This window comes from Sapajus apella, unplaced genomic scaffold (genome assembly GCF_009761245.1).
Source record: "Sapajus apella isolate SASKATOON/1434 unplaced genomic scaffold, GSC_monkey_1.0 scaffold70, whole genome shotgun sequence".
NCBI classification, from domain to species: Eukaryota; Metazoa; Chordata; class Mammalia; order Primates; family Cebidae; genus Sapajus; species Sapajus apella.
In genome coordinates, this window is record NW_022437010.1 from 11,089,364 (window position 1) to 11,116,413 (window position 27,050).

General features: G+C 38.0%; 1 protein-coding gene across 3 annotated transcripts in view; it reads left to right on the forward strand.

Annotated features, from left to right (window-relative positions):
• LOC116531366 (translation initiation factor IF-2-like) overlaps positions 1 to 26,805 on the forward strand; it is a 30,633-nt gene extending 3,828 nt beyond the window's left edge. For 2 of the 3 annotated variants that reach the window (XR_004260387.1, XR_004260388.1), the window contains exons 2-4: positions 64 to 318; positions 3,259 to 3,348; positions 26,640 to 26,805. Coding sequence is in view for 1 of the 3 variants with exons in the window: in XM_032250120.1 (XP_032106011.1) it covers positions 64 to 273 (210 nt within the window). In the remaining 2 variants the exon portion in view is untranslated. Of the gene's footprint in view, positions 1 to 63; positions 319 to 1,701; positions 2,429 to 3,258; positions 3,349 to 26,639 lie in introns of those variants that run through there. The other variant, XM_032250120.1, reaches the window with a different exon arrangement.
• Positions 26,806 to 27,050: the final 245 nt, after the last annotated feature.

The following is a 27,050-nucleotide window of genomic DNA, read 5'->3' on the forward strand; positions in this document are numbered from 1 at the left end:
AAGAAAAAAGGTGGAGCCTAGAACTTAGGAAGCAAAAGTACAAAACATTTTCTGTTTTTCCAGCATTGTCCAGAGAGAGGCCGCCCAATTGAACACATGAGTTCCAGAGCCATGCAGAGGACCCTGACCACGAGGATGGACCCTGTGGTGTACAACCACAGCCCTTCAAAGCTCACAATTTCCAGCCTTCCAAGCAGTCTAATGATTATGAACATGGTTTCCTCCTTTCGCTTAAGAGATTTGGGGAGCTCAGATCTCAGCACAGATATCTGAAGAGTATGGCGTCAGGGAAGAACAGCAAGAGGAACGGATATCCAGGTAAGTGAGCAGGGGGGCAGAGAATCTGGGAGCAGGTAGAGGGAAAATGCTGTCAGGTATTTAGCTGGAAGTCAACAGAAGTCTGTGGACAGAGTTCCTGGGAGGGTTGGCAGAGGTTTGCAGGAATGAAGTTATCAGGCAGATTATAAAACAGTGTCAAGCAAAGGGAAAGGAAGACAGAGCCCTAGTTCCTAAAATTTGGATGTCACATTGTTATTATCCTAACATGTTATTATCCTAACATGTATGTCTGTGTATTCTCAGGACAACTATTGTTTTCCCCCAGATGATAGCTGCCTGAGGGCAGGGGCCAGTTGTTAATCAATCTAAGGTGGTTCCCAATCTGTGGGGAACCATGTAGATGTTTGTCAATTTAGGAAAGAAACACATCTGGGAGGCTGTTGAATCTGAATTTGTCCAGGCATGAGGATCACAAATAATCTATCCTTTTAATATGCCGAGACACCATCAATGCTGCATCGCCCCATCTTCTTTTTTCTTGAGCAATGTAGTTTCCGTGTGAGATGGCTCTCTAGGAGTAACCAAAGTCCTGTTGTCTTTTGGTTTTGAAACAGATATAGGACATACTCAACAGAGAGAGGAGAGAAAGAGAGAGAGAAGACGGGGGGGGGGAGAGAGAGAGGGGGGGTTGGAGAGGAGAGGGACAGGAGAGAGCCTTTGCACATAATGCTTCCATGTATTGCTGTATCCCACCCCTTGGTCTGCAGCCACAGCTGTACTTGGCAGAGCACAGTCCTCTCTGTGGTTCTGCCTCTTGGCATCGTGGTGTTCTTTGATTTTTGGTTAAGAGACCATGCCTGACTTATGCATGGCCATCATGTAAATTGCTTGTGGTTATTTTCTGTGTGTAGAATGGTCTGACTTGGCCCATGTACTTCCCTGTCTCTACAAACGAAGGTCTACCTGGGACAACCAACTAGGCCCTTCAAACTTTTCACAGTTTAAAAACGAAACAAAACAAACACAACATTTTATGGTTGATGATTCCAGCCCAAAACAATTGACAAAATCTGAACCATGAATGCCTTTTTCATCTCAGGGGAATTATCATCATTTTCATCAGTGTCGACAGGACTCCTGTAAGCCAGAGCTTGGCCATTGCTTTCTCAGGCTAACTCACCTGGGCGTGAGGAGACATGCCTAGAAGCTCTTACCATTTGCCTTGTATGTGGTACACTTTCTGAGGTCTCCAACTCTCTTAAAATCCTATTCAAAATGACCATGTGGGCTGCAGTCCTGTGGACAGCAGGAAATGGCCACAAAGTGTCCCTGCACAGAGGATCCCAACCATCTGCGCTCACTGCACCTGCCCTGTCAGCCACCCGCTCTGAGGCACATTTCTGTTTATTCAAATGCCTGCAGGGGCCAGAGGGCAGCCCAGAAGTGAAGACAGAAGGGAGGATGGCAAGGGACGCCGCATCTCAAAGAAGTGACTGGGCTAAGGTGGCCTTCCTTAAAGATGCTCCTGCCTGCCTTCTGAGTGTTACTGGTGACCTCTTCTCTAGTGCAGAGCTTTGCACTGGTGTTCTTTGTTTTTTGTTATTCACTCTTTCATGCAAAACTGAAATTGAACTGGATGTGAAGACACTAAAAAAATGTCTGGGTAGGGGGCTGCAGGGAGCAGGGGGTTTCCTGAGAGAATGGAATGTCCCATGAGAAATGTCACTTACCATGAGAGGGGAAGTCCGTTTCATATGACATGATATCACACTGTCATTATGAACTCTCCATTGGGGTTTACATGTGTTAATATTTTTCATTCTTTTGATTATCAAGAAAACCCTGTGAATTCTGAGAAAAGTATCACATATCAAAGGTTCCTCAGGCTAGATGATGGACCCAGTATCTTTTTCTTTATTCTTTACAACAGAGAGAGTTTGCTTTTTTTTTTTTTTTTAAACAAACCATTTGGTCTGCAGAAGAGCTGTCCTTGCCCAGATGAGACATTTGCATCTGAAGCATCAACCTGGTACCAGGATACCATGTTTACATCGACCTTCAAGTGAAGTTTGACCTATGGTTTTTTTTTTGTTTGTTTTTTAAAGACAGAGCCTTACTCTGTGCCCCAGGCTGGAGTGAAGTATTATGATCTTGGCTCACTGCAACCTCTGTCTCTTGGGCTCAAGTGATTCTCATGCCTCTGTATCCCCAGTAGCTGGGATTACAAGCACATGCCAACACTCCCTGCTAATTTTTTGTATTTTTAGTAGAGATGGGATTTTGCCATGTTGCACAGGCTGGTCTGGAACTCCTGAGCTCAGGCAACCCACCCACCTCAACCTCCCAAAGTACTAGGATAACAGGTGTGAGCCACCGTGCCCGTGCAAGCAACAACTACCATGAGGCCAACTGCTGGGAAGAAGCTCAAGCAATTGCAGCATCGTCACACAAGGTTGGGATAGATTTCATTCTCATCTGTCATATGCCCCTTGCAAAAAACAGTGGGGCAGAAAAGTCTGGGGCTAAGCTCGCCCTGTTTCATCAGTGCACAGTTTACATTACTGAACAGACTGGAACAATGTCTCAATCTAAAAACATTTATATTTGGCTTAAGTGACGACAGTTTATCTGTCCTCCCTCCCCAAAATACAAAACAGTACTTATCTTACCTCTAATGTAATTAAAGTGTCCATGATGGTAACGTTTCCCAAGCAAAGGCACAGTCTGTCTTGAAGGTGAGATGAGATCTTTATCTCTGCAGACAGAAAATGTTGTCACTTTTAAACGGCAGTTCCCCTCCTGCTTGTTGAGGGTTACAGGGCAGCTTAACAAGTGGGCAGGTGCAGTGGATGGGCAGAGAGATAACTGATTTAGAAGACAGAGAGATATGTGGACATCTTTTCTTACTGTAGTGCTTTTTAAAATGTGTACAATTTAAGATAAACTTTTGCTTTTAAATTTTCACTATTTTTGTTGCAGCGATAACCACCATGTCAAAGAAGCAGGAAGCTCTCAGCATTGTTGGCATTTTACTCAAGCCATGCTATGAAGCTTCTTTTTGGTGTAAAGGTATTATTATTATTATTATTATTATTTTAGTAGTACCAACTCTAGAACTTCAGATTAGTGTATGTGTTGATTCTAATTGGTAGCATTATATATCTGAGTATCACAGGGCAGCGGAAGTAAGACGTGTAATCAAGTGCTTGGCAGAAAACTCCTTGGAAACAGAACATGCTCTCTTCTGGTTGTGGATGAAGTGCAACTGTTTCACAGACTTAACATTAATCATCCCTCGGCCTTCTTGGTCATCTCTCTTAAAGAGATAGATGGTTTTAGTTGTATCAGTTACTTTCTATTTAACTTGGTAGAATTTCTTATTTCTAAAATGTTTAATCACCAAAGTAAAAGGGGGCATAATTTAGTTCTTTGATTTGGTATAGAAGTCTCTATGCTATAGGGTGAATACCTTATCCTGGTTTGCTCAGGATTTTCCTGATTTTGAAACTGAAAGTTCTGTGTCCCAGGAACCCCTTTAATGGTGAGAAATCTGGGACAGCTTGTTATCCTACAACTGTGGTATATTTTGGTGAAATATACTTTAGCTTTAATAAGAAAAAGACAATGAGCATTTAAGCACCATCCTGTATATGTACAAAGAATTCCCATGTGAGATGTTGAAGGAGAGCAGCTGTCTCCCATTGCTGGGCAGGGCCAGGCACGCATGGAACACATGGCAGGAATGAATTTCTACTCAAGGCTTGGACCAGGCAATTGATGCTTTCCAGAAGGGAAATATTGGCTGAGGAAAAGTCAATGTCAATATTTATTTATGGAGAAACACATTTTGATCTTTTTCTAAAACAAGTCAAAAAGGTATCAGGTTCTATTTGAATATTTTTTCTGGAAAACATCTAACAGTAACTATGAGAGTCTAATAACTTTTTCTTATAACATTTAATTGAGGTAGTCACAATGCTTGAAACAGTATTTATTTAAAAGGATATGGACAGCCTCCTAAAAGTTGTTAGATTTTCATAAGATGGAGATGTTGAATGCATCAGTGTGTTGATAATCATTTTTAATCCCCTCTCATAAGTCTTCTCCATACTGGCACTAGCCCAGGTGACTCTCCAGGTAACCGGATTTCACAAGCCCTGCACACATTCTCTATCTCCAAGCATTAATGGGCCTTTTTAATTCATTCAACCAACATTTATTGAGAACCTCCTATGTTTTAGGCATTGTGCTAGTAACTGAGGATACAGAAATAAAAACCTGCCCCACTCTTAACTCGATGTTGCTTTGTAAGTCTGTGGGAAAGAGGGACCCACTCATAAATGATTTCCATGTCATGAGGTACACTCTGAGTTTGTAAAACTTGCTTTGGGAACTTAGAGGAAGATATGCTTGGAGTTGCCTCAGCTGGCTCTTCCTTTCTGTGAAAACAGGCATCCTCACCTTTCTGTGCCTCTGTGACATTCTTTCAAACATACATACGTCTATGTGTTTCCAGGTGAACAACTTTGGTTATTTGGGGCAGAGAATTTAAAATTGGCCTGTCTTGGTCAATTCTGGAGCTCTTGGTTTATGAAATATCACTTCCAAAGGGGCCATATGTAGGCAGTGATGCAGGTGCCTGATACCACGTGGTGATCAGGGCCATGTGACTGTGCTCCTGCTTCCAAGTCACAACTGATTTGATGAATTTCCACCTTTCACTGTCCCCACCCTGTTCCCTTCTCCCTTTATATTTTCACAAGTACCATTTCTGAGAAAAGCCTTTGAATTCAGAAAGGGTACAAATTCTTAAAAGTGGCAGAATTCTATGAATACAGGTTTGGGAAACTTTTTGCCTATGAAGGGAAACCTTTTCTTCTTGAGAAAAACCCAGCCTCAAGAGATAGATGGTTGGTAATGAGCTAAATGAGCAAATCAAATTTGACATGTATTGAAGAAAATCAAATTGTAGAGCTTGAAAGGCCCTTGAAGATCATCAGATTCTAGTCTAAGCCACTTAGCAACAGAGGCATTAAGTGATCTTTCATAGCCACACAGATCAACAGAATCAGAAAATATTTGCTGTCTAGATTCCCTCCTCATTACAAAGTCCCTCCTCTGGGGCTCCCCCTACTTTTCCCCTGTCAAACAGGCATAACCTGGGAGCCTTCCAGACTTTAAACCCCACTCCTGTTCCAAGCTGCTTTTTGTTTGTTTGGTCAGTACCCATGGTATCGTGATATTTTGAGCATCTCCCCTGGAAGGCTGAGTACCATTCCAACAGGAGGTAAGGAGAGTGACCATAGCTTCTGGTGGGAGGAGGGATGTGAGCAGCCACACAAAGACTGGAGTTGGGAGATGTTCTGGAAAGCGAGAGTCAGTGGTCATGGGCACGGCAGGAGCAGGAGAAATTGAAGGTAGGTTGGGGCCAAGTGAGGATGCCTTGCTTCCCATGTCTCTCTGAGCATCATTAGAAGAACTGGGGCAGGACTGTAGGGGAAGAGGTGGGAGCAGGAGATCCCCAGGAGCTGTTTACCAGTCCACACTAAGTGCTCGAGAGGTTGGAGAGAATGCTGGGGAGAGTGGTGCCAGGGAGCATCGTCAGTGATGGCATTGAACCAAACACCTTGCACCTGCTCTACAGACAGTTGAAGCACCTTCAGTGAGGAGTCACTTCATGAACAGCATGGCAGGGTGAAGAGAACCCAGAGGAGCCCTGGGTTTGGAGACCTGACAGTGGGAAGCTGCAACCATCGTAGGCCTGAAGGGATAGAGGAAGAACAGCCTGGTTGGAGCCCAGTGGCCACTGGAACCACAGCTGAGGGGCCACCTGCAGAGTAGGTGGGGATCACTAGGGGCTGAGTTGGGTCCCCTTTCCCTAAATTCGTATAAAGCCCTGACTCCCAGCACCTCAGAAAGTGAGTGTATTTGGAGATCAGTCCTTGAAAAAGGTTAGTCAGGTAAAAAGAGGCCATCAGGGTGGCCTGGATCCAATCTGACTAATGTCCTTACAAGAAGAGGTGATGGGGACACAGAGACACAGAGGGAAGCCCATGTGAGGACACAGAGAGAATGGGGCAAGGAGGGAGGCCTCAGAGGAAACGCACTCTGCCCGCACCTGCATCTTCAACTTCCAACCTCCAGCCTCACAGACTGTGAGTAAATAATTGTTGTTTACACCACAGTCTGTAGTGCTTCATTATAGCAGCCTCAGCAAACTAATCCAGGGAGAGACACACCCCATCCCAGAAATACAGCTTGATCATGGATGGCATGGGGAAGAAACACCCTGGCCTTTCTCAGTCTTATCCAAATGCCAAACTCACCTGGAAGCCAGCAAAGGAATCCACCCGACATGTTCCATGTACGCCAATGTCCCAGGACACCTGTGGGGCAAAGAGAGGGAACGTGAACAGCCAGGGGAAAAAAAATAATCAGCAAAGGCATCCAGACAGGTATTGAGAAATCAAAACAGGCTCTATGGAGGAGGTAAATCACAAACGGAGTCTGGAATAACAAGTGAGTTAATGTGAGTAAGGCACTTAGAAAGCTACTTGGCCTACCATGAGGTATTTTTGTTGTTTTTATCACGTATTGATATTGATTCCTATTTCTAATTCCTCCTAGAAATACTGGAAGGTTGGTATTATGTTCTCGTTTTTACAGATAAGAATATTAGGCTCAGGCTGAGCCAATGGCTAAGCCAGTATCCACTCGGGCCTGCTTGGCCCCAGAGCCACAAGTCCAGGCCGTATCCCATACGGAAAAAGCCCTCAGCCAGTGGAGGAATCCTGGGTGAAGGGCAGTTCTGGGGCAGGGTGCTGCAGGAACAAAGATATGCTGGCGAGAGACATGAGCACCTCTGGGGACCCTAGGTGGTGCACCAAGGTGCGTCTCAAGAGTGCAGCAGGGGAGAGGCGGGAAGCCAGGGTAAGGGAGGTAGGGCTAGATACAGAACATCCTCTCCTGCCTCCCCAGAAGCTGACACTCCTCCCAGGGAGCTTGGGAAGCCTTCCAGGGATTCAGATTTTAGGTTAAGCATGTTGAGGGCAGTTTTAGAGGATGTCATATTCTAGCAAGTAAGACTGAAGGCGGGGAGATCAGTTAGAAGACCTTTGCACAAAGTCAGGTGAAGAACAATGAGGGCCCTAACCAAAGGCGGGTCGTGGGGAAGGGGAAAGTGAAGGGTGCTGGTGGGAAAAGCCACAGACTGGGAGCTGTGCAGGACTTGAAATTCCCTGGATTTGGGAAATGGGGAGGAGGAAGAAGCAAAGGCTAACTCAGGGTTCCTGGCTTGGGAAACTTCACAGATGCTGGTGCCTTTCCCAAAGGCTGGGAGCAGAGGAGGAGGAACCTGTTCAGTGGGAAAATGATTGCTGCCTGGACACGTGAGTTTCAGGTGCCTCTGGGTTACCCAAGCAGAAAAGACAGAGCCAAGTTCCATGAGAAAACACAGCAAGCCCAACAACAACTTAAATTTTGTTAAGTATCTTACAGCACAATCACAATATTTTGATTGCTGTAAAAATGATGATTTGTCCCACCTTTGGTAGCAGTGAAAACGTATGCCACCATGAGTAGGTCATCGCTATAAGCATGTTATTTTAATAATTTAAAAATAGGCCAGGTGCAGTGGCTCACGCCTGTAATCCCGGTACTTTCAGAGGCCGAGGTGGGCAGTTCACGAGGTCAAGTGATCGAGATCATCCTGGCCAACATGGTGAAACCCTGACTCTACTAAAAATACAAAAATTAGCTGGATGTGGTGGTGCATGCCTGTAATCCAAGCTACTCGGGAGACTGAGGCAGGAGAATCGCTTAAACCCAGGAGGTGGGAGTTGCAGTGAGCCGAGATCACGCCACTATACTCCAGCCTAGCAACAGAGGGAGACTCCATCTCAAAAAAAATTTTTTTTAAAGAAAAGGCTGAGTTCTAATTTTGCAAAAAGTACTTAAATAAGCATTGGAAGATAAACAGATAAGATTGAAAGATGAGTAAGACAGTCTTCCAGGAAAAGCTGACAGTGGAGTCACAAAATGGAAACAAAGGGTGCTGAAGAGAATGGAGTGCTGAGTGCAGCATTAATGCGGACGTGCTGCATACGGAGGTTCCCACCTGAACACCCATATGACAATGACGGCTGCTTCTGGATCCCATTCCAGCCCTGCTGTCAGAGTGGAGAGTAATGTTAGGCGTAAAGGCCAGATGAAGGTAGTGACTCTTAAATTTGACTGGCAGAGTGAATTACACATGTCATGCAGTAGGCCTCTTTCTAATCTATCATTTCAAATTTGTCACGTTAAATAGGCAACAGATATTGAGGAAGTGAATTATTCAATGTCCTCAATTGTAAAGGTAATTTTTAAATGTCAATGTGTGCTAAATAATAACCTCAAAGATGGTTTTCTGGATCTTAATTTGAAATAATTTATTTTATCATGTACCTCATTTCCAGTAGTTTGGTAGTTCTGACAACCCCAACTGTGCTCAGCAGATAGCCTTAAGGAATGAAATAGTATGAAAGAGAGACAGCCTTATCGAGAGATGACTCTCCGTCCTCCTGAAAGTTCCTTGCAATAACATCCATGCAGTTACACTCTTGGTCAAATAATGTCCCTAATATATATTTAAAGAATAATAAAGATAAGGCACTATATTATTTATTATAACAGAGAAAACTACGTGCTTTGCAAGGCCAATTAAAGAAGATTCTAATGCACACATTTAAAGCTCTTTTTTATTATGACTTTATTGAGATTTCCACTCATAAAGAAAGATGAAGAGTTGAAAATATACAGAAAGGCAGGAGTATTGCCCCTACTCTAAGAAGTAAAAACTAGATATATCATAGAATTATAACTTTTCCTGAGCCCATCAAAGAGTGAGGTCACAGGGTAACCAAATAGTTCCAAATCCAAGGAAAGACAATTCTTTCCAAGGTTAGAAAGGATCTGTGCCTTTGTCCACCAGTGGTAAATGGGAGAAACAGAACCCCAGCTACCATAGAAGTAGATAAGAAGATACACCTAGTAAGATGATAAACCTTAGAGACAGATTTCCAGAGGCCAAGAATGAGCTAGTATGAGAAAGAGCCGCTTCTAGGATCTCCCCACAGACTTCCACTGATCCTCATGAGAGCCCCTCCAGGCTCTTCTCAACAGGCTTCCACGAGATTCCCATGAGACAGATTTCAGGACCGTGGTTGGAGCATTAGAAAGGGCCTCATGGTGGTGGAGATATGGATTGGGAAAGTGCTGTCACTGCTGGACAATCATGAGTCCCACCCAGACCCCTTCGTCTGTGAACTAAAACCTTAATTCGTTAGAAGAGGAGCAGGAAACGTTCAGCCTCACGGCACAGGTGAACATGCATACGTCTGAGGAAGAATTTTTTAAAGAAATCCTCTAACCTTTGAGGAAGAAAATAAAATAATCCTGGCCCCAGAGCTCTAATGGGCCTCCTACTAGTCGGGGAGGGTAGAAAATACCAAACATCTAGGGTTACCAGATTGAGCAAATTAAAATACAGTTAAATTTGAATGTCATAGAACAAGAAATAACTTTTAGTATAAGTATATTCCAATATTTAGGACATAGTGATGTTAACAAACTCTTCATTGTTTACACGCAATTTAAATTTAAATGGGCATCTGACGACCCTAGGCACAAAAGCTCTGCCAAAGCTATGCAGGAGAATTCAGCTCCAAGGGAAGGAGTGGACAGCCTAACGCTGAAGTCCCAGACACACAGAGCCTGCCTGAAGCTGAGGCTGAGGCTGAGGCTGGACCAGAAAAACAAAGAATTCTCCTGCTTCTACCACAAGGATTGTTCATAGCAAGTAAGCAGCAGCCACAGCCTATCACTGGGAACTGGCAAGAGCATAGAGAGAGAAAATATCTGTGGTGCAGGAGCACTGAGGAGGCCAAAGCTGAGGATGGAGCAGGAACATTGAGGAAAATTCTCCAGGACCTGAGCAGCCTGTTTCACAACCTATTTCACAATGAAACAGCAGAGAGCACTGAAGGGAACGAGAGCAACAGAGCCCAGTTCAACTCAACTCCTGCCCAGGTTGAGTTAAGTTCCCAAATAAACTACCCAGAAGAAGAGTCATAACCATTTCCAGTGATAGATACTATATACCTCAGTATATCACAACCAAATTGAAGGCAAGAACTAAAAAAGATACTGCAGGCCAAAGTTCATGGGAGAAAAAGATGGAAGCAACCCAAATGTCTATCAACAGATGAATGGATAGACAATACATGACTTATATATACAATGGCATATTAATCAGCTTTAAAAAGTAATGAAGTTCTAATACTTGAATGAATCTTGAAAACATTATGCTAAGTAAAGTAAGCTAGAACAAAAAGATAATTATTGTATAATTCCACAGTAATTATCCAAGAGGTTCTAAGAGACAGAAGTGAAATAGAGGTTACCAAGGGCTTGGGGAGGTAAAAGTGAGGAATTATTATTTGGGGTGATAAAAAGTTATAGAAATGGATGGTGGTTATGGTTGCACGTATTGTGAATGTACTTGATGCCAAAGAATTGGACACTTAAAAATAGTTAAAATGGGCCAGGTGGAGTGGCTCACACCTGTAATCCCAGCACTTTGGGAAGCTGAGGTGGGTGGAGCATTTGAGGTCAGGACTTTGAGACCAGCCTGGCCAACATGGTGAAACGCTGTCTCTACTAAAAATACAAAAATTAGCCAGGCATGGTGGTGGGCACCTGTCATCCCAGCTACTTGAGAAGCTGAGACAGGAGAATTGCTTGAACCCTGGAGGTGGAGCTGAGATCACGCCACCGCACTCCAGCCTGGACAACAAAGTGAGACTCCATCTCAAAAAAATAAAACTAAAAATAAAATAGTTAAAATGATAAATTTTATATTATATTATATATATGTTTTACAATTTTTAAAATAAAAATTTTAAAAGAGTTCATAAAAATCCCCAAGCTCAGATAGCTTCACTGGCAGATTTATCAAACATTTAAGAAAGAAATAGTACCAATCTTACACAAACTTAGCATAATAATTTTCTTTCATTTGGCATAATGTTTTCAAGGTTCGTGCACGTATCAAAACTTTATTCCTTTTCAAAGCTTTCAGATAATTGAGAGAGAATGCTTATCAATTAAGTCTGTGACTTTAGTATTGCCTTCGCACCAAAATCAGATGAAAACAATACAAAAAGAGAACGCTACAGGCCAATTCCCATCACGAATATAGGTGCAAAAATCCTCAACAAAAGATTAGCAAGGCAAATAAATGATATCTAAAAGTATAATAAATCATGACCAAGTTGAATTTATTCCATGAATGCAATGCTGGTTCAAATATTAGAAAATAAAACAATGTAATTTACCTTATCAATAGACTAAAGAAAATAAATTATCATCATTTGAGATTCAGAAAAAACATTTGACAAAATCCAAAATCCATTTTGATAAAAACTCTCAGTAAACTAGGAATATGAGGGAACTGCCTCAAAGTAAACATCTACTAAAAATCTGCTAACATCACACTTAATGGTGAAAAACTAAATATTTTCCCCTTATAATCAGGAACAAGACAAGGATGCTCACTTTCACTAACCCTATTCAACCTCATATTGGAGATCCTAGCCAAAACTCAAAAGTGGTGTGAGGAAAATAATATGCATTGAAAGAAAGAGAAAGAGATAAAACTATCTCTATTTGCGTATGACATGATGACCTACATAGAAAATCTCACATAATACACAAAAATGGCTAAAACTAGTCAATGAATTTAATAAGGCCACAGGATACAAGGCCAATATTAAAAAAATGAGTAGTTTTTTTATATAATAGCAACAAAAAGGTAATAATTGAAATAAAAAACTATTATTTACAATTGTACCAATAAACAGAAAATACTTAGATATAAACCTGATAAAGTATGTATAAAGTCTGTATGTTTGAAAATAACAAAACACTGAGATGAGAAGTCCAAGATCTAAATAAATGGATGTATGCCATTTATGCCATGTTCATGGATTGAAAGACTTATTATTCAATATTTCTAAAGTGCCAGTTTTCCCGCAAGTTGATCTGTGGATTCAGTGCTATCCCAGTGATAATCCCTGAAGGATTCTTTGTAGAAATCAGTAAGCTTGTTCTAAAATTTATATGGAAAGACAAAGAAACTATAATTGTTAGGTAAATAATAAATATCCTTATGTTTTAAGTCACATTTAGTTGAGTTTTATGTTGCAGCTAAAAGCATCCTAACCAATAAGAATTCAACTGTTTTTGCAACATTACTTGATATCTAAAGGTAAAATAAAATAATCTTGACAATTCAGAATAATGAATCAGCCCATTGAAAATACTTGAAATAGTCACTTTAAATGTTCTTTGTGTTTATTGAATAATAATAATGATGATGATGATGATAATAGAATCTATTAAGCATTTTCTATGGGCCAGAACTCAACTAAGTAATCTAAATATATTAACTTATTTGATACTTACAGTTACATAGATCAGGTACTATATTCATCTTCATTTAAATGGATCAAAAACTGAAGTTAAGAGAAGGTAAGCCCTCAAAATTATGTGCTAAGTAAGCGGAAGGAGTGGTATTTTCACCCAGATATATGGCTTCAGAGGAGAAGCACTTTACTACTCTACTATATGAAGTCCCTCCATATTTTTTAGGCACACTCATTTACTATGTTGTATTCCATTATAGATAATCACAGAACAACCCTACCCAAAACCCTAATCATTATTTTTAAAATAAATAATAAAGTTGTTTTAATTTTAATAGTATCATTAAAGTATCCATAGATTAAGCTGATTAGTAGACTCACAAGTTAGAACTTTTCGTTTTTATTTCAGATACTTATATTTCTTAACTGCTGATTCTAATTCTGCTAAAAGAAGAACATCTGCTAACTATTTGTCTTTGCTTGGCTGAGTTTATCCAAGTTAGGAAGAAGCAACAACAATAAACACAAAACAAAACTTCAAATCTAATTCTGAAGAACAATCAATAGCAGTGTAGAGATGTCTTTGTCTTCTTAGAGCATGGACTAATAAGGGAAAGATAACACTGAGCACATCTAGGTACACATCACAGCTTTTAGGAAAACACATTTCCTTTCTAACTCAGAGAATATATGGGTTTAATCTTAACTTCTTAAATAACCAAAGATTCTTTTGGTTCTAGCAGAAAGAAATTGAATTTACTGGAATAATATGAGATGCATGTATTAGTTTTCTATTGCTGCTATAACAAATTACCACAATTTTAGTGGCTTAAAACAACCCAATTTATTAGCTTATATTTCTGTAATTGTAACATCTGTCAGAAGTCAGACAGGGGCTGGATACAGTGGCTCACACCTGTAATTCCAGGACTTTGGGAGACCAAGGCAGGTGTATCACCTGAGGTCAGGAGTTTGAGACCAGCCTGGCCAAAAGTCGTGAAACCCCATCTCTACTGAAAATACAAAAATTTGGCACACACCTGTAATCCCAGCTACTCGGGCGGCTGAGGCAGAAGAATCACTTGAACCCAGAGGTAGAGGTTGCAGTCAGGTGAGATTGCGCCACTGCACTCCAGTCCGGGTGACAGAGTGAGACTCTGTCTCAAAAAAAAAAAAAAAGATATGGGTTTTGCTAGACTAAACTCAAGGTTTCAGAACACTCATTCCTGTCTGGAGATTGTGAGAAAGAAGGTTTCCTCCTCATATGATTTGTTGGAAGAATTCCATTCCTTGCAGCTGTAGAATGTAGATTCATATTTTCTTGTTTGCTGTAAATTGAGGCCAGAGGTCACAGGATTCCTTGGCTCATGGCCCCTTTTCGCCATCTTCAAACGATGGTGGCTTGAATCCTTCACACATTGCATCACTCTGACTCGCTCTTCTTTCGTTGTTTTCCGCTTTTAAGGACACATCTTCAGTCTGAGTGGGCATATTGCATATATATATATATATATATATATATGTATAGCATTATATATATTACATATATGTGTAATACCTACATATACCATATATGTATGTGTGTGTGTGTGTGTGTGTGTGTGTGTGTGTGTGTAAAATTAAATACCTACCTATAGAGTAATGTCAAGGAAGATGGCCAAGTAGGAAGCTCCAAGAATTGTTTTCTCTGCCTAGACAACAATGGTACTGCTAGAACCTGACCGATGTAATGAGTTTTGGAACTCTGGAGTCCATTTGAAGTTATCTAGCTTCCAGAAGGAGGCTTGGCTGAGATTTAAGGATTAGGACATTCAAAAGAAATTGCTTATATGAGGAAATTTAGAAAGTCAGTATGGATATCTAGGGAAAGATTCAGACTCAGAAAAGACCTGAGGTAACCTTGAGTTTACATCTGAGGCTGATCTCCAAAATAGAATATACACACACATATATATATATTTAAACTATAGAAGAATATATATATATATCTTTTTAAAAATAAAAAATATATATGTATATATTTTTTAAACAGCAATCTCTTGTAAACAGAATTTGATTTCCAAAGCTACTACATTATAAGATCCAAATGTCCAGTTTTCAACAACAACAAAAACAAAAATCACAAAGCATACAAAGAAACAGGAAAGAATTGATGGTTCAGAGTAACAAAATAGAAGAACAGGAACCATACCTGAGGAAGATCAGAGGTCAAAGACAAGAGGTCTTTACTACACAAAGACTTTAAAACAGCTGTTTTAAAGATGCTTTAAGAGCTAAAGGAAGACAAGGACAAATTCAGGAATATTATATATGAACAAATGAAAATATCAATAAAGACAAAACAAATTCTAAAGTTGAATAGTACAAGAACAAATATAACATTCACTTTAGTGAATGTTTGAAACTCTAGTTTCAAAAGATTTGAGCAGGCAGAAGAAAGAATGAGCAGACTTGAAGATAGGACAATGGAAATTATGAGTCAGAGGAACAGAACAAGACTAAAGAAAAGTTAGCAGAGTCTAAGGGACTGGTGGGACACTGTCAAGCAGGCAAACATATGCATTGTGTCAGTTCAAGAAGAAGAGAGAAAGAGATTTAAATATATAATGGTTATAAGTGTATCAAATTAGAAGCAAGGTATGTATCTACAAATCCAAGATGAACTCAGTGAATTCCAAGTAGGAAGAATTCAAAGAAACTCACATCAAGACATTTTATAATTAAACTGTTGAGAACTAAAAACAAAGAAACTTGAAAATAATAAGAGAGAAATGACTCATTACGTACAAGGGACTATTAATAAGAATTATCAGCATATTTCTCAACAGTGAAGGAGGCCAGAAGGCAGTGGATTGGTATATTCAAAGTGCTGTAACAAGAAACTGTTGACTAAGAATTCTATATTGGGCAAAAATGTTCCAAAAATGACGGTGAAATTAACTCATTCCTAGAAGAACAAAAGCTGAGGAAGTTCATTATTACTAGACCTGCCCTGAAAGGATGCTAGACAGAAATTCAAAGCCATATGAAGAAATAAAGATATCCAATAGAGGATTTACATGGGCAATTATAAAAGTTAATATAATTGTAATTTTGTGTTGTAACTCCCCTTTTATTTTCTATGATTTAAAAGACAATACATAGAGAAACAATTTTTAGTCATTGTTTTTGATCATGTACAATTTATGACATCAACAACTACAAGGTGAAAACAGAGCTATAAGCTAGTATAAATTCAAATTAGACCGTTTTAAATTTGAGATGTTAAATGTAATTCCCATGGAAACCACAAAGAAAATAGCTATAACATATACACCAAAAGAAATTAGAAAGCAATTAAAATGTTTCACTAGGCCAAGCACGATGGCTCATGTCTGTAATCTCAGCACTTTGGGAGGCTGAGGCCGGCGGATCATAAGGTCAGGAGATGGAGACCATCCTGGCCAACATGGTGAAACCTGTCTCTACTAAAATATACAAAAATTCACTGGGTGTGGTGGCACATGCTTGTAATCTCAGCTACTTGGGAGGCTGAGGCAGGAGAATCACTTGAGCTAGGGAGTCAGAGATTGCAGTAAGCCAAGATTATGCCACTGCATTCCAGCCTGGTGACAGAGCAAGACTGTCTCAAAAAAAAAAAAAAGTTTCACTACAAAAACTCAAACACAAAGTAAGACAGTAATGTAAAGGATGAAAACGACAAGCAAAATAGAAAGCAAATAGCAAATGGCAGAAGTAAGTTTCTCCTTACTAGTACATATTTTAAATACAAATGAATTAAATTCTGAAAAAGACACAGATTGATGAATGAATTTTTAAAAATAATTCAACTATGCTGTCTACAAGAGATTCACTTTAGATCCAAAGACAGAAAAAGGTTGAAAGTAAAAGAATGATAAAAGATATTTCAGGCAAATGGTAACCAAAAGAGAGCTGGGGAAGGGGTAGAAATATTACACAAAATAGACAATTAAAAAAAAAGTTGAAAAGAGACAAGGAAAAATATTAGATAGTAGTAAAAGTTTCAATACAGCACGGCAATATAACAGTCATAAACATTTACACAGCTAATAACAGACCCATAAGATACATGAAGCAAAAATGGACAGAAGTAAAGAAAGAAATGCACAGTTCTACAATGATAGTTGAAGACTTCCATAATCAGTAGAACAATCAGACAGAAAATAAGCAGGGAAAGGATGACCTGAAGAACATAATAAACCAACTGGATCCAACAGACATATGTAAAATGTCTCACCCCATAAAAACAGAATATACATTCTTCTCAAACGCAGATGGAACATTCTCAAGGATAGAACAGATGTTAAGCTATGAAACTAGTGTCTATACATTTAAAAATATTGATATTATAAAAGTATCTTCTCTGAATATAACAGGTTAAGGTTAGAAATCAATAACAGAGAGAAAACTAAAAAATTCACAAATATGTGATAAACAACATGCTCTTAAACAATCAATAGGTTAAAGAAGATATCACAAGGGAAATCAGAAATTACTTATAGATAAGTGAAAATTTAAATGTATCCAAGTTTATAGGATGCAGTGAAAACACTGCTAATAAGGAAATTTAAAGCTGTAATTGCTTACATTAAAAAAGAAGAAAGATCTCAAATCAACAACCTAAATTTACATTTTAAGGAACTTGAAAAAGAAGAACAAATGAACCCCAAAGCTAGCAGGAGGAAGGAAATCATAAAGATTAGAGCAGAGATAAATGAAATAGAGAATAGAAAAACAATAGAGAAACTCAGTGGAGCCAAAAGTTGGTTCTTCAAAAAGATCACAAAATTGACAAACTTTAGCAAGATTGACTAAGAAAAAAAGAGACACTCAGATTACTAAAATCAGAAATGAAAGTGGAGGCATTACTACCGATTTTTCAGAAATATGAAGGATTATAAGAGAGTACCATGAACACTTGTACACCAATAAATTAAACAATCTAGACAAAATGGCCAAAATTCTAGAGATGCAAAATCTACCAAGACTGAGTCATAAAAAAATAAAACATTTTAATAGACCTATAACTTGTGAGAAGATTGAATCAATAATGAACCTTAAAAATAAATACATAAATTAAAAAATTCCAGTCAAAGAAAAGCCCAGGACCAGATGGCTTTACTGACCGATTCTACCAAATATTAAGATGAGAAAAAACACCAATCCTTTTCTGACTCTAAAAAAATTTAGTAGCAAGAAGTACTTCCTAGCTTATTCAGAGGACAGCATTGCTCTGATACCAAAACCAGGCAAGAATGTGAGAAGAGATCTATAGATGAATAGTCATTACATATACCGATATAAGACTCATCAATAAAATACTACCAAATCAAATTCACCATATTACAAGGATCATACACAGTGAACAAATGAAATTTAGTCCTGCAAAGCAAACATGCTTCAACATATGACAATCATGAAATACACGACATTAACAGAATAAAGGAAATAATCCCACATAATAATTTCCATTGCTGCAGAAAAAACAATTGACAAAATTTAACCCTTTTTCATGGCTAAACAACATCTCTAATTACCATCACAATTCAGATTAGGCCTCAACAAATACATTTGGGGAGGACATAACACTTAGTCCATAGCATAGCCACAGAGCTCAGGCAAGAAAAAGAAATAAAAAGCATTTAATTTGGAAAGGAATAGGTAAAATTCTTCCTATTTGTAGATGACATGATCTTATATTATATAAAACCTTAAAGATTACACACACACACACACACACACAACTAATATAAAAATTCGGCAAAGTTGCAGAACGCAAAATCAACCATGAAAATTATTTGCTTTTCTATACATTTACAATGAGCAATTCAAAATGAGTATTAAAAAACAATTCCATTTATAACAGCATTAAAAGAATAAAATCCTTAGGAATTAACTTAACCAAGGAGGTGAAAGATGTGTACACCAAAACTATAAAACTTCGTTGAAAAGAAATTAGGGCTAAATAAATGGAGAGACATCCCATATTTACGGATTGTGACTTAATATTGTTAAAATATCAATACTACCCCCAAGTGATGATCCACAGATTGAATGACATCTCTATCAAAATCCTAACATTGTTTTATGTTGAGAAATAGAAAACTCCTAAAATTCATACAAAACTTAAGGGACACTGAATAGCCAACAAAAATCTCATAAAATGAAATATCAAGTCGGAGCACTCACACTTTCTGATTTCAGACTTACTGCAAAGCTAAGGTAATCAATAAGTAGTGACATAAAAACTGACACATAGGCCGTTGGAGTGTAATAGAAAGCCCAGAAACAAACCCTGACACATATGGACATATGATTTTCGTCATGGATGCCAAAAGTATTCAAGGGGAAAATAAATCTTTTCAACAAATGGTGTTGGGAACCTGAACATCCATGTTAAAAAAAAATAAATAAATAAAAGAAGTTACACTCTTACCTAACATCATATGCAAAAATTAACTCCAAGTGAATCAAAGTCCTAAATATAAAAACTGAAACTACAAAATTAAGAACACATAGGGGAAAGTTTTCATGATACTTGATTTGGTAAATATTTCTTAGATATGACGCCAAAATCATGGGCAACAAAAGGAAAAAATAGACAAATTTTACTCTATCAAAATTAAATTTTTTTTTGCCTAAAAACACTATAATTACAGTTAAAAGGGCCACCGATTTAATGAGAGAAAATATTTGCAAATCACATATCTAATGGGATTTAATACCCAGACTATAGAAGGAACAATAACAAAAATCACACAACCCAATTTCAAAATGAGACAAAGATTTGAACAGATATTTATCCAAAGAAGATATGCAGATGGCTGATAAGCACATAAAAAGATGTTCAACATCACTAATTATTAGATAATTTCACATGAAAACCACAATGAAACACTACTTCCCACTCATTAGGATGGCTATTGTAAAAAATATAAAAGCAATAGAAAACAAAAACAAGTGTTGGCAAGGAGGCAGATAAATGGGGATTCTTGTGTATTGCTGGTGGGAATATAAAATGATGCAGCCGCTGTAGGAAACAGCATGGCCGTTCCTCAAAAAATTACGCATAGAGTTACTATATGATCCAGAAATTCTACTTCTGCATAGATACACAAAAGAACTGAAAGCTGGGACACAAATAGATATTTTTATAACCATGTTCATAGGAGTATTATTCAAAATTAGTCAAAAATAGAAATAACCCAAAGGCACATTGATGAATACGTGGGGAAACAAAATGTGGCATACTCTAGTCTTTAGAAGCAGTCATCCAGCAAAGCCCCGCATGCAAAAGGAGACAGATATGGGGAGGGAAGACTAAGTGCATCCTCTGGAGGGCAAGGTATTACATAATTATCTGTAATCCTTTTATACGAAAGATTTGTCTTACGTATTTATTTGTTTATGCAGTTTATTTATATTAGTATGGACTCACGATGTTTACTTCACACTTTAGGTTATAATTCAATACTGTGTTCTCTGTTTTCTTGTTGAAATGGTTTCAGCTTTGGTGGTTGGGAGCTCTTCCAAATTGGTTCCTGTGTCTCTTGGTCACACCCCAATTGCTTTGATTCTTGGTACTTCTTTTCTTGCTGCCACTACAGGATACTCTGGGTCTACCTTGTATTTTCCCTGTCAGTCCCATAGTCAGTCATTTCTCCAAGGAGCCCTAGTTCCTTTTACTGAAGAATGATTAGAAGGAAATTAAGACCTTGGCACTGGGTATGCCCATTGCTACTGGGGGCTCATTGCCTCAAGGTTCTCTCAACAGGCAGACCTGGGATGTAAATTGTATGCTAACTCATGTACACACACATGTCTATAATTATTCTACATCTGTCCATCTGCATTAAGCTAACCTGAGTTCATACTGATGTCTCGAAGTCTGATACAGTACCACCATACACAAAGTTCATTCTAGTTTTCCCAAGGAGGAATGGCAATACCATTCAGGACATAGGCTTAGGCAAGGGCTTCATGACTAAAACACCAAAAGCAATGGCAACAAAAGCCAAAATAGACAAATGGGATCTAATTAAACTTAAGGACTTCTGCACAGCAAAAGAAACCAGTAACCAACAGAATGGGACAAAATTTTTGCAATCTACCCATCTGACAAAGGGCTAATATACAGAATCTACAAAGAACTTAAACAAATTTACAGTAAAAAAAAAACCCCATCCAAAAGTGGGCAAAGGATATGAACAGACACTTTTCAAAAGAAGACGTTTATGCACCAACAAACATATGAAGAAAAGCTCATCATCACTGGTTATTAGAGAAATTCAAATCAAAACCACATTGAAATACCATCTCATGCCAGTTAGAATGGTGATCATTAAAAAATCTGGAGACAACAGATGCTGGAGAGGATGTGGAGAAATAGGAACATTTCTACACTGTTGCTGGGAGTGTAAATTAATGAAACCATTGTGGAGGATAGTGTGGTGAGTCCTCAAGGATCTAGAAATAGAAATATCATTTGACCCAGCAATCCCTTTACTGGGTATATACCCAAAGGATTATAAATTGTTCTATTATAAAGACACATGCACATGTATGTTCACTGTGGCACTGTTTATAATAGCAAAGACTTGGAACCAACCTAAATGCTCATCAATGATAGACTGGATAAAGAAAACACAGCACATATACAGCATGGAGTACTATGCCGCCATAAAAAAGAGCGAGTTCATATCCTTTGCAGGCACATGGATAAAGCTGGAAACCATCATTCTCAGCAAACTGACACAAGAACAGAAAATCCAACAGTGCATGTTCTCACTCATAAGTGGATGTTGAACAATGAGAACACATGGACACAGGGAGGGGAACATCACATACTGGGGTCTGTTGGGGAGTGTGGGGTTTAGGGGAGGGATAGCAGAGGGTGGGGGATTGGGGAGGGAAAACATTAAGAGAAATACCTAATGTAGATGACGGGGGGGATGGATGCCCCAAACCATCACAGCATGTGTGTACCTATGTAACAATGCTGGATGATCTGCACATGTATCCCTTAGAGTATAATTTAAAAAAAGAAAGTATAAGACCTTAAAGGAGAATTAAAAATAATTTTTTCCCCAGAAATAACAGTTTCATGAATGCAGTTTTACATTTAATTCCAGAGAGCTCTAAAACAGCACCATGAGCAACACCTTCCAGTGGTTCCCCCGTTGCATATAGACTCAGTACAAATTCATTTTTTTTTTTTTTGAGATAGGATCTTGCTCTGTTGTCCAGGCTGGAGTATGGTGGTGCGGTCTCCAGACACTGCAGCCTCCACATCCTGGGTTCAAGCAATTCTCCTGTCTCATCCATCCGAGTAGATGGGATTACAGATAGGTGCCACCATGCCCAGCTAATTCTTTTCTGTATTTTTAGTAGAGACAGGATTTCACCATGTTACCCAGGTTGGTCTGGAACTCCTGAGCTCAAGTGATTCACCCATCTGGTCCTCCCAAAGTGCTGGGATTACAGGCGTGAGCCACCGTGCCCAGCTGACTCAATACCAACTCTTGAGTAGTTTGTATTTTCTGGAACTTATATAAATGGAATAGTGTACTTTGTTCACTCTTTCTGTCTGCTTGCTTTTAGTCAGTATAGTTATTTTGAAATTTATTTATGTTGCTGCACGTATTAATACTTAATTCATTGTTATTGTTGAGCAGTATGAATACTCCTTTGGATGAATGAATATACTACAATTTATTTATCCATGCAGCTCTTAATGGACATTTAAGTAGTTTCAAATTTATGGTGATTACACATAAAGTTGCCATAAATATTTTTGCACATAAGTTATGCTTTTGTTTCTCTTGGGCAAATAACTAGAAGTTGAATGCCTGGATCATATAGCAAGTTTGTATTTGACTATATTTAACTTATATTCCTTCTAGTAATTAATGAGAGTCCCAGCTATTCTACATGCTCACCAATACTTCGTTTGGTCAGCATCTATAATTTGAGATATCCTAAATAGGTGTCAAGTGGTGTCTTATTCCCTAATGACATATAATGTTGAATATCTTTTCTGTGCTTATTTGCCATTCATATGATTATCTTTGTTCAAATGTCTGTAAACACTTACCATTTTCAATGGGGATGTTTGTTTCCTTAGCTTTAAGAGTTCTTTATATACCAGATACAGGTTCTTTACCAGATACATGATTTATAAATATTTTCTTCTAGATGGGTAGTGCATCATAATAGGAATAGAAAACATTTAGAGAGACAACTCAGTAAATAAATGGTTGATCTTCGGGTGGTCTCACAGCAGATTATGATGGGATGCATTCCTCATTCATTAAAAAAAAAAAAAGGAAACCTAATGGTACCTAACAAGTTTTCAAGGCAGGGCCCACTCAAAGCTGAAAAACTAAAGACACAATCATTGAAATGAAGTGCAGATAGAATCCAGGTTATAGCAAGCCCATTTCCTAACCTGGAACAAAAGGTTAGAATGGATTAAACAGGAATATTGACCTTTTGACAAATTATCTACCTTGCTGACCTAGGAATCGTTAGATGTCTTTTCTACTAAGGACAGATTTGGTAACAAAATATGGAACACAGCTTCATTGTCTTACATTAGAAAATGCTCTGGTGAGTGGAAGTCGACTTTAGCAGAAACAACACATTGTGTTCACAATTAGATCATATCAAAGCTAATTGAATATACTTGTTACCATATAGTTTGGGATAACTAGAAAGCCATCCAGAAAGGTGAGTAAATATAGATCCCTCCTTTACACTTTGTATCAGCATACATTCTGAAGAAATTAATAATAGGTAAAAAAAAGAAAAAAAAAGAAAAAAAGAAACATGCTAAAATCATTTAAGGAAAAATGTTTCAAAACCTTTGAATGAAGAATCCTTGGTTATTATACAAAACTCAGAAAATTTTTATAAATTCAAATACATGAAAATCAAGTATTTCTGCATGGCAAAGCTATTATGAACAAGTCAAGGAACAAATGGCATATTGGGAGATTAATATTTACAAAGTACATTGGAATTAAGGAGTAACTTTTCTAGTAAATTAAGATAACATAATTATGTTATTATAACAATAAAATAATTGTGATGTGTAAAAATAATTTTAAAATTAAAAAATGAGCTAAAGCTATGAGCAGAAAGTTTATAGGAAAAGGGAAAAAATGACTTTTCATCATGTGAAAGGATGCTCAATTACACTCATAATAATGAAAATTCAAGAACCAAGAACATTAGCAGAGATGAAAATGTTTGATAGCAAGACTTGTGTTGGCAAAAGTGTAGGCATAAATTCATTTAGAAAAACATACAATTATAAACATATATGCATAAAACAACAGGGCCTCAAAATATATGAAGGAAACTAATGGAATTGAAGAGAGATTGACTTCTACAATAATAGTCGGAAATTTGAATACCCACTTTTTTTAAATACAACAACTTGCCAAAAGATAAGTAAAGAAATAGAAAACTTGAATGACATAATAAACAATTAGATCTAATTGACATGCTCTGAACACTCCACCCAACATAAACAGAATACACATTCTTCTCAAATGCTGGTGGAACATTTTCTAGGATAGATCATATGTTGAGTCAAAACAAGTTTCAACAAATTTTAAAAGAAAATATACAAAGTATCTCCTTCAACCACAATGAAATGAAGCTAGAGACCAGGAACAGAAGGAAAAATGGAAGAGTCACAAATATGTGAACATTAAATTATATACTTTTAAACAACCAGTGGATCAAATAAGTAATTACAATGAAAATTAGCAAATACTCTGAGATGATTAAAAACTAAACTATTACATGCCCAAACTTACGAATGTAACAAAAGCAATGCTCAAAGGTAAATCTATAGCTGTAAACACTTACCTTTATTTTTTATTTTTTTTAATTGCATTTTAGGTTTTGGGGCATGTGAAGAACATGCAAGATTGTTGCATAGGTACACACATGGCAGTGTGATTTGCTGCCTTCCTCCCCTTCACCTATATCTGGCATTTCTCCCCATGCTATCCCTTCCCAACTCCCCATCCCCCACTGCCCATCCCCTATTTCCCCCCAACAGACCCCAGTGTGTAGTGCTCCCCTCCCTGTGCCCATGTCTTCTCATTGTTCAGCACCTGCCTATGAGTGAGAACATGCGGTGTTTGATTTTCTGTTCTTGTGTCAGTTTGTTGAGAATGATGGTTTCCAGGTTCATCCATGACCCTACAAAGAACACGAACTCATTGTTTTTGATGGCTGCATAATATTCCATGGTGTATATGTGCCGCATTTTCCCTGTCCTGTCTATCATCAATGTGTGGGAAATTTTTGTATTGTCCACCTAATTTTGCTGTGAACCTAAAATTCCTCTAAAATAATAAAGTCTTAAGAAAAAACTCTTAGAAGATAACATTGGAATAAGCTGTTATAATCTCAAGTTCAATAGTAGATTCTCAGTCTATCAGAAGCACAAGAAATGAAAGTGTAGCTAAATTAGACTTCATCAAAATTTTTGTATATCAAAGAACATTTTCAATAAAGTAAAAGACATCTACAGAATGGGAGAAAATATTTGCAAATCATATATCTGGAATGGGATTAATATGCAGAATATTTAAATAACTCTTGGCACTCAACAAGAAAAATCCAAGATGTATAACCTAATAAAAGAAGGATAAAGGACCTGAATAGGCATTTCTCCAAGAAGATTTGCAAATAGCACATTAATGTCAATATTATTAATCATTATAAAATGCCAATCAAAACCACAATGAGATACCACTTTACAGCTGCTAGGATGACTATAATTTTAAAAACACAAAATAAAATGTTTACAAATATTACAAAATAAATGTTTACAAATGTAGAGAAATTGAAACACTTGTACATTGATGGCAGGTATTTAAAATGGTGCAGGCTGGGCACGGCGGCTCACGTCTATAATCGCAGCACTTTGGGAGGCCCAGACGGGTGGATCATGAGGTCAAGAGATCGAGACCATCCTGGTCAACGTGGTGAAACCCTGTCTCTACTAAAAATACAAAAATTAGCTGGGCATGGTGGTGCATGCCTATAGTCCCAGCTACTTGGGAGGCTGAGGCAGGAGAATTGCTTGAACCCAGGAGGGGGAGGTTGCGTTGAGCCAAGATCGCGGGGGCTGTTGCACTCCAGCCTGGGTAACAAGAGCGAAAATCAATCTAAAAAAAAAAAAACAAAAAAAAAATTAAAAAATAAAAATAAAATAAAATGGTGCAGTCATTAGGGAAAATAGTTTGGTGGTTCCTTCAAAGTTTTCATGTAAAATTGCCACATTAGCCAGCAATTCCATTGTTACATATATAATTCAGGAATTGAAAGCAGGGACTCAGCTACTTGTGTCTAGTGTTTATTGCAGATTTATTTTCAATAGCCAAAAGATGGAAACACCCCATGTCTATCAGTATATTAATGGATAAACAAAATATGGTATATGCATACAGAGGAATATCATTTGTCCTTAAAAAGGAATACAATTCTGATACATGCTACGTATGGATGAACTTTGAAGACATTATGCTAAGTGAAATAAACTAGTCACAAAAAGACAAATATACAGTTCCATTTTTGTGAGGTACCTGGATTAGGCAAATTCATGGAGACAGAAAGCAGAATGGTTGTTGTTAGGGGCTCAAATGTGGAGGGAAGGAGTTATTGTTTATTAGAGTTTCAGTTCAGAAAGACGAACATAGTCCTGGCAATGGCAAGTGGTGACTGTTGCACAACAATATGAATGTAATTAATGCTGCTGAACTGTACACTTACAAATTGTTAAAATGGTGTATTTTATGTTACATATCTTTCACCTCAATAATATTTGTCTAAACTTTCATTTTTGCTTTTCAGCTACCTGGTTAAAACAAAACCAAGATGTGAGTTTGGAGTTTATTTTTGACCATTAAAGAGCAATCAGTCTGTGGTTGTAATATTCTTCCTGAAATGTAGTAAGCCTTAAAATGAAAGTGTCTCTCGCACAGCCTAGATGGTCAATAAATCCATTGTGTAACTCTTGTTGGTGTCTGTGATTTGTCACCTATGCCTTCTTATAGTAATTGTCCCTTGAAGAACTGTCTCAACGAAGAATCCTCAAATTAACTGTAATGTGCCTTGTTAATATGTTGATTTATGCAGGGGTGTCCAATCTTTAGACTTCCTTAGGCCACACTGGAAGAAGAATTGTCATGGACCACACGTGAAATACACTAATACTAAGTATAGCATAGCTGATGAGCTAAAAAAAAATTGCAAAAAGATTTT